The sequence below is a fragment of the Vicia villosa genome, linkage group LG1 (genome assembly GCF_029867415.1).
Source record: "Vicia villosa cultivar HV-30 ecotype Madison, WI linkage group LG1, Vvil1.0, whole genome shotgun sequence".
NCBI classification, from domain to species: domain Eukaryota; kingdom Viridiplantae; phylum Streptophyta; class Magnoliopsida; order Fabales; family Fabaceae; genus Vicia; species Vicia villosa.
In genome coordinates, this window is record NC_081180.1 from 137,149,725 (window position 1) to 137,169,606 (window position 19,882).

General features: G+C 33.8%; 1 protein-coding gene across 2 annotated transcripts; it reads left to right on the forward strand.

Moving 5' to 3' along the window:
- Positions 1-12,675: 12,675 nt before the first annotated feature.
- LOC131644296 (uncharacterized) lies at positions 12,676-19,506 on the forward strand. 2 transcript variants are annotated; one of them, XM_058914760.1, is made up of 14 exons: positions 12,676-12,937; positions 13,809-14,177; positions 14,514-14,688; positions 14,969-15,052; positions 15,139-15,380; positions 15,505-15,724; positions 15,994-16,073; positions 16,193-16,277; positions 16,738-16,869; positions 16,962-17,075; positions 17,174-17,221; positions 18,342-18,426; positions 18,776-18,832; positions 19,181-19,506. In XM_058914760.1, exons 2-14 carry the CDS (start codon positions 13,960-13,962, stop codon positions 19,252-19,254), a joined length of 1,614 nt encoding a protein of 537 aa, XP_058770743.1. In that variant the 5' UTR covers positions 12,676-12,937; positions 13,809-13,959; the 3' UTR covers positions 19,255-19,506. The 2 variants fall into 2 exon arrangements, with proteins under 2 accessions (XP_058770743.1, XP_058770744.1); XM_058914761.1 differs by having other exon boundaries at positions 13,812-14,177.
- Positions 19,507-19,882: the final 376 nt, after the last annotated feature.

Below are 19,882 nucleotides of genomic sequence, written 5' to 3' on the forward strand. Positions count from 1 at the left end.
CTTTTGATGGACTTCTAAAAAGACCTGTTATGTTTTAGCTCATATCTCCCATATGAATCATTTTTGGACTTGGCTTTAGAGATACAAAGTTGTAGAGAATTGAATTTCCTTCAAAATGAGCTTTGGTTGGAAAATGTCTGATGATCCATGTGAAAGTTATGGCTGGTCAAAGTTCAGTTGACTTTTAACTCAAAAACCCTAATTTGGAAACTTTGACTTTTGTTCCAACCTTGAGTTTTCTTGATGAATCATGATCAACCCTTGATCAAATGATGAATGTGGCTTCAAATGATTGATGTTGACCAAAAATCTTGACTTTTGACTGTATGTTGACCATAGTTGACTTTTAGGTCAACACAGTCGACTGTTGATCATCTGAGCAATTGACTGGGCAATCATGTGAATCAAGGCTTGAAAATTGGTATGAAGATACTTTGAATCATATGAGATACCATGAAGTCCAATTGAGACCTTGGAAGTTCAATTTTCCCTTAATTACATGGAAACCCTAGTTTAGGAAACCCTGGCTGAGGAGAAGGATAAATATGCTTGCTTCTTGTACCACTTTGAACAATTGGAGATCCCAGTGTCTGAGCCAATTTATTTTGAAATGTGGTGGGAAAATTTTGGGTATGACAATGTCTATGTGTTATTATGATGTATCGGTGAGTATGACATGTTGATGAACGATATGTGTTATATTATGATGATGTTGGTTGTAACCACTAATCTTTTCCTTATATCTTTTGTAATGAATTGTAATTACTCATCCTTTCTGTTTGAATGTTGTCTCCATATAGGTAACGCACAGGTGACCAGGAGTAGTTCTTAGAAGCTTTGAGAATAACTTTTAAATGTGTTATTTTATTCTGTTAGTTAGAGGTGTCTTGCTCTGATATGTAACATCGGGTTATGAATGCTATGTTTTATGAATGACTATGTTTTTATGATGTTGTCATACTTTATGACGGTCTTTGATTGTCAAACCAATTTTAATGCTTGATGACAGTATACCATAAGTTTTGAGAAGTTAATCAAGACGAATTGAAGTTGATTCCGCTATGATGATTTTGTTGAATTATTATTAGATGTATTGTTTTAATTGATGTAACTCGTGTTACGGAGCAAGAATGTTGTTATGAAGTTTTATATGAAGTGTGACACCATTGTGTGGTGCATTTGTTTGATTTATTTTTCGTAAATTATATGCGAAATATTTGTTGGTTTAGAAGGGTGTTACATTAATGGTATCAGAGCAAGTCAGTCCGACCAGGTTTTTATATGATGTATATCCCTATTAGTCGATTAATGTGAAAAACATTGTCGATGTGTGATTATTCTAATGATTGGTTATGTATATGAACATTACGGCTGGAGGAAGAAACGACGATGCCATTGCTCAGGATTTGGAAGCAATGGCTCTGGCTCTACAAAACCAACAAGGTGCGCAGAACCAGAAAGGTGGAAATTATGATGAGGCTCATGCTTGGGGGAGGTTTCAGAGGAACAACCCGCCAAAATTCAAATGTAGACATGAACCTGGTGATGCTAGAGATGGCTTAAGGCAATTAAGAAGATTTCCAGGTGGTGATTTGTTCGGAAGAGCAGAAGGTGTAGTTTGGTACTCATATGTTGGAAGAGGAAGCTGGAGAATGGTGGAATAATGCATGCCATAGGATGTTTAGCTTCTAATTGATACTACTAAAATGGATTTCCTTCGTTGCTTGGTAGCCCCCAGAGTAGGTGTTGTTGTACATTGAACTAGGATAACAATTTGATGTGTTGTTTACTTTTCAGTACTGGTTGATTATGTTTATACCTTGCCATTGTTGTTTATTCAGATCTAGATGTCTCAACATGTCAAAAGACATCTGAAGTCTGATATACCAGAATTTCATTTGGTATTAGAGCAGACATCATGTTCTATTCTAGGTGAGATCCTGGGAAGATACTTTCTTGTACTTTAGGAAAGGAAGGAGGTTTTACTGAAAAGGTATATGAACGTGGATAATTAATTCTGTTGTTTTAATAATCCCTTGAGAAGGATCATTGATTATGTGTAACAGGGTGTGTCACGTTCATGTCTTTGTTATCAGTCTTGTAGCTTTCATGGAGATCTGTTGTTTTTGGGTTTGATAATTTTCAAACCTATTAATTTTGTTGTCACCTGGATTGTGGAGTTTCTGTGAAAGGATGATCAATCCGTGCCTAAAGGTTGTTAAGGAGTTTTTGTTTATTCTGCTGCATCTGATAAAAAACTCCTAGTGGTTCGTGTGTCTCTGGTGTTGAGGCTGTAGAAAGTTTGTTCTTCTCTGAAGGTGTATCTTATAATGTTATGATACGCGGAAGGCTTTTTCAATCAGTTTGTTAAAGTTGACAAAGATACTTGAGATTCATCTCATCTCCACTTATAAAGGCACTTATCAATAAGTTTGATGAGAATCTGAAGAGAAGTTTATCAATGGTGATCATATACATCTGCATGGATATTCCTAGTGTGTGACTAAATTAGGAAAGTGATATTAACCTTATTGTTGCTGGAAGATGGACTTCCATTGAAGACATTTAAGGTGATCAAGGATTGTATGATGTTCCATGAGAAGGGAACTGATGTTCTACTGGATGTTGGAACATCATATCAGCAGGTGTGCAGATTCCTGTTGCATAGCAGATGCTTTGGGTGCTAAACAAATGAGTGTTGATCCCATATTTTAAGAGCCTTCTCATGGGTTGGAAGAGAATACATCTCGGGTTTGCATCTAAGAAGTTTCTATCCAGGAAACACATCTTAGATAATTGTGTTGATCAAGGAATGATCAATATGTTATTTACTCCTAAGGTTAGTTTATTTCTTATCAAAGTAAGTAGGATTGCAGAGGATGAGCTCTAAGTTCTAGTGGAGATTTTTTTTAAAGGAATCTCAACCAGGTCCTTTATATATGGAGGTTAAGCTAAATTGTTAAGGACATTCTCCCTGACATCTGGAAGGTTCTTCTGATCAAAGGAGCCAGATTTGTGTGATCTTGTTCAAGTGGAGCATGTTCTGATTGAGTTGGTACAAGGGGAGTAATATGTGTGCATGTGAACTAACCACAGGCTGTGCTGCTATTAAGGAGGAGGAGTTATGATTCTCAGGGTGTTCTTAGCAGTTATTGATGGGGTGTCCTTGCTGTTCTAGAGGTGGAAGACCTTGAAGAAATGTCAGATATAATGTCTTGACATCTTTGTGTTGAGAATTTATTTTTCTTAATATTTCTGGCTGGTGTTCATTCATAAACAGTATGGAGGTTGTTTACTCAAACTTGGTATTCTTATCAAGTCTATGAGAGCACAGAACTCTTGTCCTGTTATTGTGAAAAAGTCATGCAAGGGGTTGTGTGTTATGGAGGTGTATCAACCTAAGTGGTTGATTGGTATTTTGTTGAAGTTTCATCCAAACCACCTAGGACGAGCATTTTAGAAGTTTGTTTGGAGCAAGGAGGAGTTGGTAATCCTATTAGGGACCAAAGGATCACGATTCTTAAGAAAGAAAGTTTAATTTCTTATCTTGTTATCTGTATGGAAAGCTTCTTCTTAAACTTGGGTTTCAATTACGTGGTGTTCTCACATGATGGAACATTTGTTTTTGCAAGGATTGAAAGGCATCCTTATGTCTTGAAGTATTGGGAGAAGCAGACTTATTCTGAACAGTCTGCTTGTGGCCTATGATGATCATTTAATGCCATTTTTGTTGCAACCTGCTCCAGATACCTATTAAAGGGAATCTTCTCTTTAGGTGCAGAAGGATGACATCTAACACCTCAAAGTCACACAAGAGGTCTAGACATTATATTTTTGAGAAGAAGATTCTTGAGGTGTACATGCTACTGCATGTATTTATGATCTGGTCTTGAAGGTTGATCAGCTGCTGATGTATGGGTCTATTGTGTTCCCTTTAAGAGATGTGTCAGGATTATTATGGGTGTTATCTCCAAAGCCATAATAAATGGTAAAATCCATGTGTTTGAGATTGATGTTTAAATCGATATTTGAACATCATCTCAAGAGTATGCTACTTCTGAAAAAGAAGTTGTTCTAAAGATCATGGTGAAGTGTGAATTCCTGTCACTAGCCTAATCTGGCATGATCTATAGGGTGAATCACTTTCATGACTGTTTGGCATGGGTTAATGGTCGGTGAACAGACGTCGGTACTGATTGGTCTTCTTGCAATTGAAGTCCATGGTATCCTTCTCCGGTTATTTCTAGTGAACATATGCTTTCCTATCCGATCAGTGGAGACCCTGGTGCTTCCCATGGAAATACTATGGCACTCCTATGATGCATCCCGGTGTTAGACTTGACGCCCGATTTTAACTACAAATTTGTAGTATCAAGACTTCATTAACTACGAACTTGTGGTTTACTGAAGGCGGCACCTCTGTAAGAGTCCCGACAGGAGGAAAAAGTGATTTAAGGTTCTTCTTTTGCTAGTCTGCAGAGTTCTCGAGGAGCTCGGAGGTTAACCCTGATGATTTGCGATATAAACAGTGATATCATAGGTTAATGGTAGTATATCCCTGCGCTCGCCTATGAAATCTCTTGATTTTAAGACCTATGGAGGTTGCGTGTAGTGAAGAAGGAAAAACATAAGAATCAGAGGTTGCGTCGCCCTCGATTCAATAACTTGAAGAAGTTATGAGTTAACAAATCGATGATTTGGATCTAAGCCTCCTGAATCTAAATCTGGAACTCGTGGGTTTGCTCAATGGTGTTCGTGATGCAAATGCGATTTTCATGGAAAACGTATGAATCAGAAGTCAACTCCTATAGACGTATGTGTGAATATGTGTGAATGATCATATGTGTATGAATGATTTGCATGTCTTGTTTGATATGTTCCAGCCTTTTCTTATGTTTAAGCCTCATTATGTTGAGTCATGGATGGAAAGGAGTGAGTAAATTTGCATGTGGAAGTACCAAAATGAGGAAGATGCAATTTTTGGGCATGACTACGATCGTAGCCTGCCTCTAATTTTTATATGGGGGAGGGGGACTGGGCTTGGTTACAGGTCTTAGTGCCTTATACATGTTGGTCGTATCCCGCCTCTGACTCATTCTATTCCTCACTCCTCATGAACCCTAGTTTGGGAATTGATTGTGTATTCTTGTGTTATGCTTGTGTATATTATTCTACTATTAAAAGAATCAAGGTAGCACGAAATCCATCTAGGGTAAGTAGTAATACTAGTTGAAGAAAGAAATATGTTGATTATGTGGTACTTGTCTAATTATCAAGAGAAAATAATCAATTAATGTGAGTAACCCTAGGGTTGTCCAGGAGTAAATTAGAAATGGAATCTTGAGTACATAACTGCACTCATAGGTGGAGAGTATGCGATGATATTAGTCTTGAAGGAAACAAAATTGAGATACGTGTGCAGGAATGACCAACTGTATGCCTTTCCTGTTGGTGTAGTCCGTAACCGAGAGAGTAATTATAGGCAAGGGTAGTAGTTAGCACCGTAAAACCATCCCTAGTGAAAGGATAAGTTTGTAGTCATTGAGGCCATAAATCTAGGCTTAATATGAGAAGCTCTAGTAAGCAGTTGTCATCCCGTAAGTTGTTCGTCTCACATTGGCGTACATTGGCTGTAAGGGAGAGTATGTTGGCATTCTCATATACTATAGGTTGATATACCTCAATCCCCATCGTTTAGGTTATGTCCTGCAAGAGATAGGACTTGTAGCACTTTAATAGTTCTAGATGACCCGATGATCGAGTGGACTTATGGTTTAGTAGGACTCAAGTGAGATAGAGAAATCTCACCCCCATGTTGTTGATATATTTTTCAGATGAATAGGTTCCAAGAAAAGGAAATGGCGAGATGTCTTGAAGAGCTTGAAGACTTTCTTTTGTTTATTCTATTTCGGTGTGTATTTTGATCTTAGTGTTTTGTGTGTATGTGTGTATGCACTAAGTTGTAAATTAAGTGCTTTTCATATATTTATGTCACTTATGCATTGCTATAACCAAGCATTGGAGTACAATGCCCTTTTCCTCCAAGAGCGCTAATAGAAGGCTGGCCCCACTGAGGAGATAGAGGTTCTAGATCCCCGACTTCTCTTTGAAGAAATATGCGGCGGCCCGTACCATTGAGTTTCAACTCATCATCACTATCAGAAAGAGGGAGGAGGGAGACCAAAAGGTCATAAGTACATAAGAAACTCATTATGGTATAAGAAGAACCATAATGTTATCCCTATAAAAATACATAACGAATAAAAAGACACAACAATAAGAAACAAAACTCAAATGCAAAAATTAGCCACCATAATCAACAACAAGAGTTGAAGTATGACACCACTCCACAAAAGCGATTCTAAATCCTAGGCAAAAGTGCAACTACTAACAAAAATAACACCCTCCATGAACCTCCCCAAGAAATATCTATAGCTAGTTCGGAGTTACTCCATCCTCTATAGGTGCAAATAAAGGATATGGTTCTAGAGTCAGTTATAAAAAGCATAAGTGTTACTTGCATGCCTGATAAGATACCCTTTCTAAGTTAGGAGGATACTTTTATCCTCTACATCCTTCATAATGATATAGGAATAATAAAAATAAAAATATCATTTTGGGAGTTCCGTAGAGACCAAACCATCGCATGCCATACCATAAATGACTCGCCCCTAACCTTACCTCCCAAAAAATAAATAACTAGAAAGATGGTGAGGTCCATATGGAGAACAAAGTACCACCTTAACAATATAAAAATCCCATACCAAACAAAAACTGCATAATCACAAGTCATAATCACTTTAGAGAATGTTCGACTAACCTAGATAATAGGAAGATTTGGGTTTGCAAGGATTCCCAAGGAAGCACTGCGAGTCCTACTCTGAGTGATCCCTAGGTAAACATAAGTGATAAAAAACATACCATCCTTAGAGAGACGCCAAGACTACCTATCATGACCCTAGGAGAGAGTGACTTCTCCAATGATAAGAATCAAGTTAGAGACCATCTCCTAATGATAATAAAATAAGGGTCTATTCCATTTTAATCTCACATGAGAGTATCATTAACTAGAACTCCCATTTGTCCAACAAACTAGTCCTACTGATATGAGATACTAAAGAGCATAAAGAATCTAACACAAAAGGGGGTGCCATTAACCAATCTATCCTTCTAGAAGAATGTAAGACTCTTAAAACCCGTTTTCCTCCTAAAATACCCACAAACCAATCAAAGGAATGAATTAGCTTTGAGCTTAAGAGTGTGAATCCTCTCCACTAGGAGGAAGTAGAGCAGAGGCCATCTTCCCTTCTCCTAGAAGATGAGTAGAAAATTTGGGCGTTGTACTTGGATGACATAATATCAAACCAGAGACCAGAGGGACCTAAGATAAGTCACCATCTCCACTTAACAAAAACTGCCAAATTAGCCAAACAAATATCCCTAAACCCTTGGCCGCATGCTTCTTAGGCCTACACACCTCAGACCACTTAACACAATTAATCTTCAGACCCTTTTTGACCTCTACTTAGAGGAATATCCTTAGAATCTTAGTTATCTTATTCCACACCTTGATTGGCTTCTTGAGGAAGAAAAACAAGAAAATGGGAATAACATTAAGAACCAAGTTCGATAACACTACTTGCACCCTGAAGACTCATATCTCCACGCTTTTAATCGCATATAAATCAATGACATCAAGGGTTGCCACACAAACTCAACACGAGGATTAGCCTCCACTGGAAGACCTAGATACTTAAAAGGAAGGGACACAATCTTATAGTGAAGGAATTCTTTAGAAGAATAAAAAAAGTAGAATCCACATTAATTCCAATGAAGTTAATCTTTAAAAAATTGACTTGAAGACCTGAAGCTAACTCAAAGTTCCAAAGAATACAATTTATCACACCAGAGACCAGAGGTACCCGAGATAGGCCGCCATCTCCACTCCACTTGGCCACAAAGGCCATATTAACTAGGCGAAAATCCCTAACCCCTAGACTTATAAGTTTCTTAGACTTACACACTTCATACCACTTAACCCAACCGATTTTTGGACCCCGTTTGGCGCTTCCCTAGAGGAACCTCCATTATATCTTAATTATCCTCTTCCACATCTTGACCAACATCTTGAGGAAGGAAAAAAATAAAATGGGAATATCATTAAGAATTGAGTTTAATAACACTACTCACCCTCCAAGACTCACATACATATGTCTCCATGAGTTTAACCGCCTAAAAAACAAGGACACTATGGGTTGCAACGTTGGCTCGTACGAAGATTATTGACCACTGTAAGACCTAAATACTTAGAAGGAAAAGACTTAATCTTAAAGTGAAATCTCTAGAGGAAGCCTAAAAAGTAGAATCCACATTAATCCCAGTGAGGATACTCTATGAAAAATTAACTTAAAGACTTGAAGCCAACTCAAAGCTCCGAAAATAGCCTTTATCACACCAGAGACCAAAGGCACCCATGATAAATTGCCATCTCCACTTGATCAGAATGGCCAGATTAGTCAAACAAAGATCCCTAACCCTTATGCCTCCCTGCTGCTTAGACTTACACATCTTAAACCACTTAAATCAGGAAATCTTCGGACCCTATTTGACCCCTACCAAGAGGAACCTCCTCTGAATCTTTCATTATCTTCTTCCACATCTAAACCGATATTTTAATAATGCACAAAAATAAAATGGGATAACATTAAGAATCAGGTTCAATAACACTACTTCCCCCCAAGACTCGCATAATGATGCCTCCAAGAGTTTAAGCGCCTATAAATCAAGGACACTAGGGATTGCCACATAGACTCAACGCGAGGATTAACACACATCGAAAGACCTAAATACTTAAAAGGAAGAAACTGAATCTTATAGTGAAGGAAGTCTCCAAAAGAGAAGAATATGCATTAATCCTAATGAGACTACTCTTTGAAAAATAACTTGAACACCCAAAGCTAACACCAAGTTCCAAAGAATAGTATTTATCAACCAAAGATTCTCAATCTAATCCTCGGGTAATATAATTAAGGAAGCTCCAACTAGTTGAGTCATTGGATTTTTTGAAGTCCACCTTAAAAATGAGGACATTTTTTGTTTGTTTTCTTTGCTAGGTCCACCAACTCATTAACCGCGACCACCTCATCTACTAAGAGTCTACCCACATGAAAGGTTGACTGATTCAGGGGGAAATAAGGTTATCCATGACCTTATCAAGTCTAGCAACCAACACCTTAGCAACAAGCTTATATAGAGCTCCTATAACGGAGATGGAGCAGAAATCATTCAGATTTGAATGAGACTAAACTTTCGGGATCAAAGTCACAAAGTATGATGTTAAACACCGATGAAGGGATGCAAACTGATGAAACTAATTAAGCATCTCTCCCAAATCACTTTCAATACCAAAAACCTTTTTAGAAATGAGAAATTGAAACCATCAAGTCTAGAACTTTTATTGTCATTATAGAGAGCAACCGCCTTATCTAACTCAAAAGGCATAAAAGGATCAGTAAGGCAAAAACTCTCCTTAACAGAAGAAAAAAACAAAACATAACCTCATCGAGCTGCGAACGATTCCTAAGAGTTCCTTAAATTGATTAGAGAAGAAATTAATTATCTCTTATCGAGTCTTGGTCATCCCCTCAACCCAATAATCCCCCACTTTAAGGGTTAGGATATAATTTCTCCTAATCCTACTCTTCACACAACCCTCAAAAAAGTTCATGAAAGCACCGCTCTCATTTACCCACTTAGCTCTAAACTTTTTGTAATATTTGGACTACTTAATCTTAAGCAAATACCAAATATTTGCAATAACCTTAGTCCTAGTAACAATATCCTCCACAAAAGTAACCCCTAAATCTACCTTGGAATCAAGAGAACTCACCACCTTTATCAGCGAATCAATTTGGGAGTTTGGCATGGATCCGACACTGGTTAATATTATAAATTTAATTTTTTATTTTGGCATAATTACAATTTGGTCTCATATTTTTGCTGTTTTACAAAATTAATCTCTTTATATTAAATTCAAATAGTTTTGATCATCATCTTATATTTTTGTAGTTAAAATTGATGTTGTATATGAACTTTTTTAAACTTTAAAATCTAATATATAAGTTGTACATAAGTACAAAAGTTAACACGTCGCAAATTTGATGTTTGATGTTTAAAATTGTAAAAGAGAATTAAAATTGTTTGAATTCAAAATAAATGAATTAATTTTCATGAATAAGATAAAATAAAAGTGTCAAAATTATAATTAAATATTTATGATATTAAAAATGTGTCAATAATTTATTTGTAACTAGATAAAATAATTAAAAAAAATTGATCATCTTTATCAAAAGTTTAAAATTAAATGACTTAATAGCAATTTTGGTTCTCTTATTTTATCTGATTCATGAAATTGACAATCGTATTTTAAATTTAAATAATTGCGGTTCCTCTCTCATATATTTGCACTTAAAATTTATGATGTTTCTATTTTGTAAATGACAATTTTCTTGAGAAGCATGACAGATCATTGTATATAAATTTATTGTAGAATATTATAGATAAAAATTTAAGTTAAAAAAACGAATATCTCACCGATTTTTCATGAAATAAGATGTAAATGAGATCAAAACTATTTAAATTTAAAATATAGAGATTAATTTTGTGAATCAATTAGTAAAATTGGGATATCAAAACTGTAATTTGACCAAATTAAATTTAATTATTATAATTATCAACTTAATTTTTTTATTGTAAGGCATATCACAGCCATTATTTTATAAAGCATGTCACATTAATTTGTAAATATGATTTTATTAAAAAAAGATATATTAAAATTATTATCTTTAATATTCAATAATTATAATTAATTGATAATATAAAAGAAGTTAGATAAAAAATTTGATACATATGAGTTAAGTTGGATATAAGTATTTTTAAAATAATTTTTTTATTTATTTTAAAACAAAATAAAAGAAAAGTGATGTGGTACTCAATTATATTGTTTGATTGATTGACAATGCGTAAATGTTAACAGTTACTCCATCCGTTTTAAAATGAGTTTCGTTTAAAGTTTTTACACACAGATTAAAGAATGTAATTACAATGTCATAAAATATAACACTTTTACTATATTAACCTTATAAATGTTTTAGAAATAATGTACAAAATAATAATTAAAGGGCGAAATTGGAAAAATTACAATCATTACTATATTGAAACATGAGAATGACATTCATTTTGAAACAAATTATATTTGCTAAAACGACACTCATTTTGAAATAGAGGAGTTACATATTAAAATCAAGGTATCAACTATCAATCTATTAAAAATTAATTGTATGAATTTCTTAAATTGTCTTTTCTTTATAAATTATTTACCTCATGTCATGTGTTTAATTTCAAGATTCTACTATATATATATTTAACTATTTCCAAGATTGACATGTAAAATATATCTTCAAATCTTCACCAATTAAATCACAATTAAATATTACACCCACCTATTCTCTTTTGATTAAAATTTCAAATCACTTTCACTTTTTTTCCACACTTTTCACTTTTATTTTAATTTTTCTCTCTATTTATTTAGTATCACTAAAAGTACAAGTAATCTATTATTTAATTTTATTAAAATTAATAATTTATTTCATCTCACGGGTCACTATCAACACAATATCTATTTTATTTTAATCAATCATTATCTTAATTTGAGAAACAAAATTCTTATTTTTAAATATTAATTTTTTTCTTTGTCCATCCTACAATTCTTATTTTTAAATATTATTTTTTTCTTTGTCCATCCTACAATTTTTTTTTATGATTATTTAATATAATTAAATTTATATGATTATTGTTCATTTTACAATTAAGTAAATCATTTTAAATTTTATATATGTATTTAAATACATTTATATTGTATTAAATAATTTTTTTTACATATCATTATGAACACAATGTCTATTTTATTTTAATCAATAATTTGCATTGTTTTAAAATATAAAATCCGTATTTCAAAAGATCAATTTTTTTCTTCTCACGAGTACTTTTTCAATGATTATTTAATACAATTGAGTTTATATAGTTATATTTCGTTTTACAACTAAATAACCCATTTCAAATCTACTTGTATATATAAATACATTTATATTATATCAAGTACAATTTTTATTTTACAAATTACTTTCAGCATAATACATATTTTATTTCAATCAACAATACATTAATTTAAAAGATAAAATATTTATTATTCATTTTAATACAATTGAGTTTATATAATCATTATTCATTTTTAAATTATTAACTAATTTCAAATTTATACGTATCTAAACACATTTTATATTGTATGAAATAAATTTACTCGTACGACGACACGTGTATTTAACTAGTTATTATTTAATAATTATAATTAATTGATAATATAAAAATTATTTACAAATACCATGCATATGAATTGAATATTATAAAGTTGTGTATATAAGTTAATAGTGTATCAAATAAAGAAAAATAATAATTGAATTGGATTGCATCAAAGAAAGAAAGTAAAAGAGGTTTAATTAGGAAAAACAAAAAACAAAAAACAAAAAACAGAAAAGGAGAAAACATGAATTAGTTTCCATCTGTGTAATCAAATTCGAAAGTAAAATAGTTTCCATCTCTGAAAATAATCCAATTTAAAAATTAAAAAAAAATAGAGTAAACGACGAAATGATCACAAAGTAGAGTCCTCTCTCTTCTTCCTCATTTCTTCACACCGATAATCCCGGGACTTTACTTTCTCTCTCTAACCACACTCTCTCTCTTACTCACTCATTTCGCTTTCATCTCATTCTCATTCTGATTCTGATTCTGATTCCTCTTGAGTTGAGATTTTCAATTCAATTTTCAACTCGCTTTGATTCTGCAAGTGTTGTTTGATTGATTCTGAATTTGATTTCAGGTGCGTAATTTTAGTTTTGATTTTGGTTCTGTTTATCTATTTGAAGGATTTGATTTGTGCTGTGTGAAATTGAGTATGCTTGATCAGGATAATGAGGATCACTGTTTGGATTGAAGATGTGTGCTGGTTAATTGCTTAAGCTTTGTTGAATTCTATGGTTTTTGCGTTGTTTTGAATGTTTATATTAGGTTCTATTATGATATTTGATTGTTTTGATTTTGACCTGAAGTGAAATTGATTAATTTGTTTCCAGTAGTTTTCAAGCATTGCAAATTTGATCGAGATTTTTGAAGTCTGATTTTTCTGTTTAGTTTGGATCTTAGGAAATAGTTATGTTTTCTGAACTTTATTTGCAGATTGTTCTGCATTTTCTTCATGTTTAGGTAGATTTAAATATCGGTCGCGGTAGGTCGCGTAAAGGCTTTTGCGATTTCGGTTTGTACATGTTTTGTGACGCCGAATGCGGTCGTCACAAACTACAATTTCTTCTTTAACATAAAAACGGTGAACAACGGTATCGGTACTTGCCGATACTGTTTTGTCGCGGTCGCGGACCGTTTTTAAAACCTTTTAATTACATTTTTAGTGTCACATTTGCTTCCTTGCTCTGATGATTTTTCTTGTTGATATTTGGTTATTTGGGATTACCTTCTTCTCTATTGTGCTGTGTTATTTGTTCTAAAAGGAACCTTTAAATTTCTTTTTTGTTTATTTTCATTTGTTATTATCCATATTTTACTTCTGATTTAACGACTCTTTGAGTCTTTTAACGATCTATCTGTATGTCGAAGTTTTGCTTCTGATCAGCTAAACAAACGTTTAGGTGCTTAAGTATATTGATTGATTACCATTTTATTTTCTGTTTTGACAGAAGACTGTAAGAGTGAATGTGCTGTCTATTGTCGTGGTGAAAAATGGCTCCTTGATTTCTTTGCTACCAAAATGAGAATTTTGGTTTACAAAGCTTCCAAGTAGTTGGTGAAAAAGCATATATAACTCGCTGGGATTAGGATTTTTATAAAATGGATGGTTGCTGGTTTCATAAGTTCAAGTCAAACAAGGACAAAATGCAGTCTTCAAAAAACAAAGAATCTGCAAGCGTTGTAAAAGAAAGGTCAAAGCCCCCAACAAATGACGAAGCTCCTTCAAATGTCACCCAACAGAAAGTTGCAGCTGCAAAGCAGTACATAGAAAATCATTATAAGAAGCAGATGAAGAACCTGCAGGAGAGAAAAGAACGGTATGTTCACTCCAACTTAAGATTTGTATCATTATGATGGTGAAGCTGTTATTGATGGATTCTGTAGCATGTAAAATAGTTGTTTTAACAGCTTGTTGTCATCTCTTAAGGAGATACAAATGATAATTGTCTTTAATGTCCTTGCTCACTGTTACCCCAGACCAACGAGGTAGCAACTAGTATTCTTTAACATTTGAATATAATTTTGCATGACAATCTTGACATATATTATCTTGTAATGTCTCCGGTGTGCTTTTATACGAGTTAGTGCAAATAACATCTACAAACGGAGATTGTTGTTAGCTCTTAGTAATGCTAAGCATGTCATTCTTGCAGACGTAATATGCTCGAAAAAAAGTTGGCTGACTCTGAAGTCTCTGAGGAAGAGCAGAACAACTTGCTTATGTTTTTTGAGAAAAGGGAGAGGGAATACATGCGACTTCAGAGGCATAAGATGGATGCTGATGATTTTGAGCCCCTGACTATGATAGGGAAGGGTGCATTTGGAGAGGTATAATCTGCCTTAATTTTTATTGAAGTAAAACCATGTTTCTGATCTTTTCCATATGTTACATTGACCTTGTTAGAATATTTGAAAAACATATCGTTCTTATCACTACATAATTCTGCCATAAAACATTATAGTGTCTAGGTCCCCCCCCCCCCCCCCCCCATACACACACATCTTTTCCTAGTATAAATGTGGATTAGTGGTTTGTCTTATGTAACATCAACCAACAATATCAATATAATTTATTAATATTTAATATTGTAATTTTTTGGGGGTATAGGTCAGAATCTGCCGAGAGAAGGCATCTGGTAATGTATATGCTATGAAGAAGCTTAAGAAATCAGAAATGCTTCGCCGAGGCCAGGTACTGAAATCATCAGGGCCTCCTCGGATTGTTCATATGAATTGTGCCTTGTTATACTTGTCGGTAAATTTTACATCCTTGTTTAGGTTGAACATGTAAGGGCAGAGAGGGACCTGCTTGCAGAAGTTGACAGCAACTACATTGTAAAGCTTTATTGTTCCTTTCAAGACGAAGATTGTTTATATCTTATAATGGAGTATCTTCCTGGTGGCGATATGATGACATTGCTCATGCGGAAGGATATACTGACAGAAAATGAGGCCAGGTTCTATGTTGGGGAGACTGTCCTAGCGATAGAGTCGATTCATAAACATAATTATATTCATAGGTAAGCTCTCAGGCAGTAAATAATAATATTACATTGTGGAAATTTTATTATAATGATCTTACGCTGTTTTTACTTACTAATGCATTAAAAAAGAAATTATATTCTGATTTGATATGGTTTCCAGAGATATCAAGCCTGATAACTTGCTGCTAGATAGACATGGTCACATGAAATTATCAGACTTTGGATTATGTAAACCACTAGACTGCAGTAATCTTCAGGAAAAGGACTTCTCTACTGGAAACAACAGAAGTGGAGCCCTTCAGAGCAATGGACAACCTGTGGCTCCTAAAAGGACTCAGCAGGAGCAACTGCTTCATTGGCAGAAAAATAGGCGAATGCTTGTAAGTCACATCAAATTTACATAAGTAGGCATGGCTGCTTTCTTCCTTATGAATTTTCAGATTAACAGTTCTTTTTATTCCTTCCCCTGTTAACTTACAAACTATGTGTATTCTATATTATTTATTGTAATTTTTCACTGTGCATATAAATCTGATGACTTTTTGTTCTGACTTCTGTTGGAAAGTTTCCAAAAAAAAATGTAAAATTTCCATGATCCAATGATGACTCCAGACGCATTTGAAACTTTTCTTTCTTTCTAACACTGCAGGCCTATTCTACAGTAGGAACACCTGACTATATTGCCCCTGAAGTTCTCTTGAAGAAAGGATATGGAATGGAATGTGATTGGTATATTATATATTGTCTTTTTCTAGTTTTCCTTTTCAAAATTACTTTCAAGTTTTATTCTTTTTATAAACTAAACATTCTTTCCATGTACTCTAATGAGATTATTTTAATGCTTCCAGGTGGTCTTTGGGAGCTATAATGTATGAAATGCTAGTGGGATATCCACCTTTTTATTCAGATGAACCAATGTTGACTTGTAGAAAGGTAATTTGTGGATTGAGGTTTAGCATATTTGTAGGACTGTGTTCATGGAATTTTGGTAGGCTTATATGCTTACAGAAAGCCTATATTAAATGCAAGCTAAATAGGAATTGTATTACTATTGATTGATATTTGCCTCCAGATAGTTATGTAAAGCTTAAAAGCAAGTTATTTGGTTTGTTTGAAAAAATGAAGCTTTTGCCCTATATTAAGAATTGTTTCTTTCTATTCCTTTGGTATAATATTGATTCCCCTCTAATAGTAGCATCAAGGATGAGGCTCACACAATATATTTGGGCCTATTGACCAGTACTGATATTTTATAATTTACAGTTTGATTGATGACACATTTTAGTTATTACTAAAATTCTCTAATGGGTCTGTCTATCTTCTTCCTTTTTATTGCCTATGATTTTTTTAATCTTTATCATCATATCGTATTCCCCTACCTTCATATTTGCAGATAGTCAATTGGAGAAATTATTTAAAATTTCCAGAAGAAGCTAAACTATCAGCAGAGGCAAAGGATCTCATTAGTAGACTTCTATGTAATGTGGAACAGAGGCTTGGAACCAGAGGGGCTGATGAAATCAAGGTGTTTTTGGCATGTTCTTTTCTAATTCTATAATTTATTCTGGGTTACAGTTCAACATTAATAAAATAATTGGCTGGTATTTATAATTCAAGGCTCACCCATGGTTCAAAGGTGTTGAATGGGATAAATTGTACCAAATGAAAGCTGCTTTTATTCCTGAGGTCAATGATGAATTGGATACTCAAAATTTTGAGAAATTTGAAGAGGTATGTTATATATGCTTATTTCAAGGATATAAAAGTTTTTTGTCTTTTATTGCAATACAGTCTTACAGCTCACTCTCTTGATTTCCTTTAATGTGCAGCTGGACTGCCAATCTCAACCTTCCTCAAAATCAGGCCCATGGAGAAAGGTTCGATTTTGTTTGAATTCTTTGTATAGTTGGTGTGTTAGTTTCAGTAATTGTATTTGTGGCATTGTTAGTTTAATAGGCTAATATTTTTACTAGGGGCTCTTTCAGTAGCTCATTTCTTTTTCCTTGAATCTTAACTGATATGTTATGAAATTATTAGAGTTTGTTTATCAATAGTAAAGCTTCTATGATATGCTCCGATGTTTTTATTTTCTTTGGAATCCTTCCGGTGTTTTTTTTTTTGCTTGTTTGAGTATATAAGGAGGTGGATTGAGAAATTCCCCTCATTTTATTGAGGGGTGTCAATTTTTTATAAACTCTTTCAAGTGAAACTTGACTTTTTCTCAATATCAAACAAATCCTATTTTCCCTTGCATCACATTTTTGTTATGCCTGTAGCATGCTTCCAATGGAATAGTTAGTTTGAAGCTATGTTGTCAATAGCACCCTATAGCACCATTATAGGGGGATAGCATAGCGGTGGTAGGGTTTGCCGCAACGCTATTGGTCTGCGAGCCGCTGTCAACAATAGCGGTTGTAGAGGCCGCTAATTGTGTCCCCAAACCGCTATAGCAGCCGGTATTGCGTCTGCTATTAGTATTTTGGGGGTAAATTCAAATTCTTTTTCTTAAACTGTTGTCTTTTTTTTAAGAGTACAAATTTCAATATGAACCCTTTGAAGAGTTATGTTATGTTCTTACTCCCAAATAATTGTTTTTCTTCTTCCTACTTTTAGTTCTGTTCTGTTTTTTTTCCTTCTTTGCGTAAGTTTTATTACTTATACTTTAGATTCGTTAACTATTAGGATCTCTTTAATTTTGTAAATTAGTCTATTTGTGAGTATTTATGTTTACTCTGTACACTGGTTTTTAGTCTTTGCAATAGCGGCTATCCCGCTATAGCATTTTAGTGGGTTGGTGCTACGCAATGCTATCCAAGATTAACAACATAAGTTTAAAGATAGTTGATTTACTTTAGATGGCACTAGAATTTTACACAACTCTTGGTAACAGTAACTCTGGGTACAAATATTTCCTCATTGAAATTCATGGATGGTATTGATGAGTAACATACAATTTCTCAAGTCTGGATTGTAACCTAGACTTGTTCTTTGCTGCAGATGCTGTCATCTAAGGATGTTAACTTTGTTGGCTACACATATAAGAACTATGAAATCGTGAATGATAATCATATATCTGGAATGGGTTAGTACATCTTCAAATAACCTTATGGTTTCTACTGTTTTAAGTTTAATAAACTCTTGCCAGCTTATATGAACCCATTGTTAATTTCTTGTTTACCTCATTTGCACCGCATATGAAGCATACGCTATTTTTGGCCACCAATATCTGTAACTAATTTTTTACTTTAATGCATCAATTCACTTCAATAAACTGTGCTCTTGTTGATCCTTGCAAACTTATGTAATTTGTGCATTCCTTGTCTTTATTGGCCCCCTCTTGAGCCCCCCAAATTTTATTTTTCCGTCTCCTAGTTGATTCGTCATTGCAACTTATCTCCAAAAAATAATTTGAGTGTGTTTTATATTCTCAGCTGAACTGAAGAAGAAGAGCACAAAACCTAAACGGCCATCTATTAAGACACTATTTGGTAAGAAGAATATGCTCATCGCTTTTCCGTGTTTTTTCTTCATTATGTAAAAGTAGCAATAACTACTGATTTACTTGAGATCTAATGGTTGACTTTATCTATGGTTAATGTAATTGATTTACCTAAAGGTAGCCAAATCTTAACCATTGGATTAATATAACAGTTGAGAGTGTTGATCTCTCAACTGTTAAATTAATCCAATGACTTTATTTTCCTTGGAGAAGCTGCATACTCTTGATCCCACTGCTACTTGCAGACATCAATTTCTTACCATCTATAAAAAAATGATTGAAAATTCAACTATCTTCTGGTTTTCGTTTAATAAACTGTGCTATTTACGTGCTACAGATGATGATTCGGCTTCGGATGCCAATCAACCTGGCCAAGGGAGCTACTCAACAGGAACTTCCAGAGGAAAGTGAATAATCACAGTGATAGAAAGTAGAAACCAATAATACTTTACAGGTTTTATAGATGGATTAGCAAAATGCAAAGTTGAATGCTGATTGTTTTACTCTTTCATACATTCTTTTGTTACTTATGGGAGGGGTAACCTCTGAAACTGTGGTTTTGCGTTAAGTGAGGTATTTGTGTCTGTTTAGAAAAATCTTTAGATATATGTTTCTGTACATTATTGGTCGGTGGTGTATTCTTTTGTTCACCATTTTTTTAAACTGCAGTCTCATATAAGAGGTTTAAGTTATTACTGTAATACATTGTGATTAAGTCACTGCTCAAGTGATGACTTAATTTGTAAGAATGCTTTTTATTTCTTCCATCAAAAGGTAAAGGTTGCTTATTATTTCTTGCACGATTCCAAGAACTCCATTTTCTACCAATCCAATATTTTCTTCTTACTCTTTCTAACAAGGTCTTTGAGTCATATGAGAGAGGGAAATGTAAATACTTTGCAAGTAATATTTTTAGTCTAGAGCGTACTTGGATGAAAGTTTTTTTGAAGAAATTTACAAATGATTTGATCAAATTCATTGTTTAACATAAAAAAGTATTGAGAATTTAAAATGATAAAAATTTAAAAAGTATCTTGTT

Coding starts and splice junctions, on each gene's coding strand:
- LOC131644296 (XM_058914760.1), top strand. CDS start 13,960: ATGGATGGTTGCTGGTTTCATAAGTTCAAGTCAAACAAGGACAAAATG. Junction 15,053..15,138: donor AAATGCTTCGCCGAGGCCAG/GTACTGAAATCA, acceptor ATCCTTGTTTAG/GTTGAACATGTAAGGGCAGA. Junction 18,833..19,180: donor ATCTATTAAGACACTATTTG/GTAAGAAGAATA, acceptor TACGTGCTACAG/ATGATGATTCGGCTTCGGAT.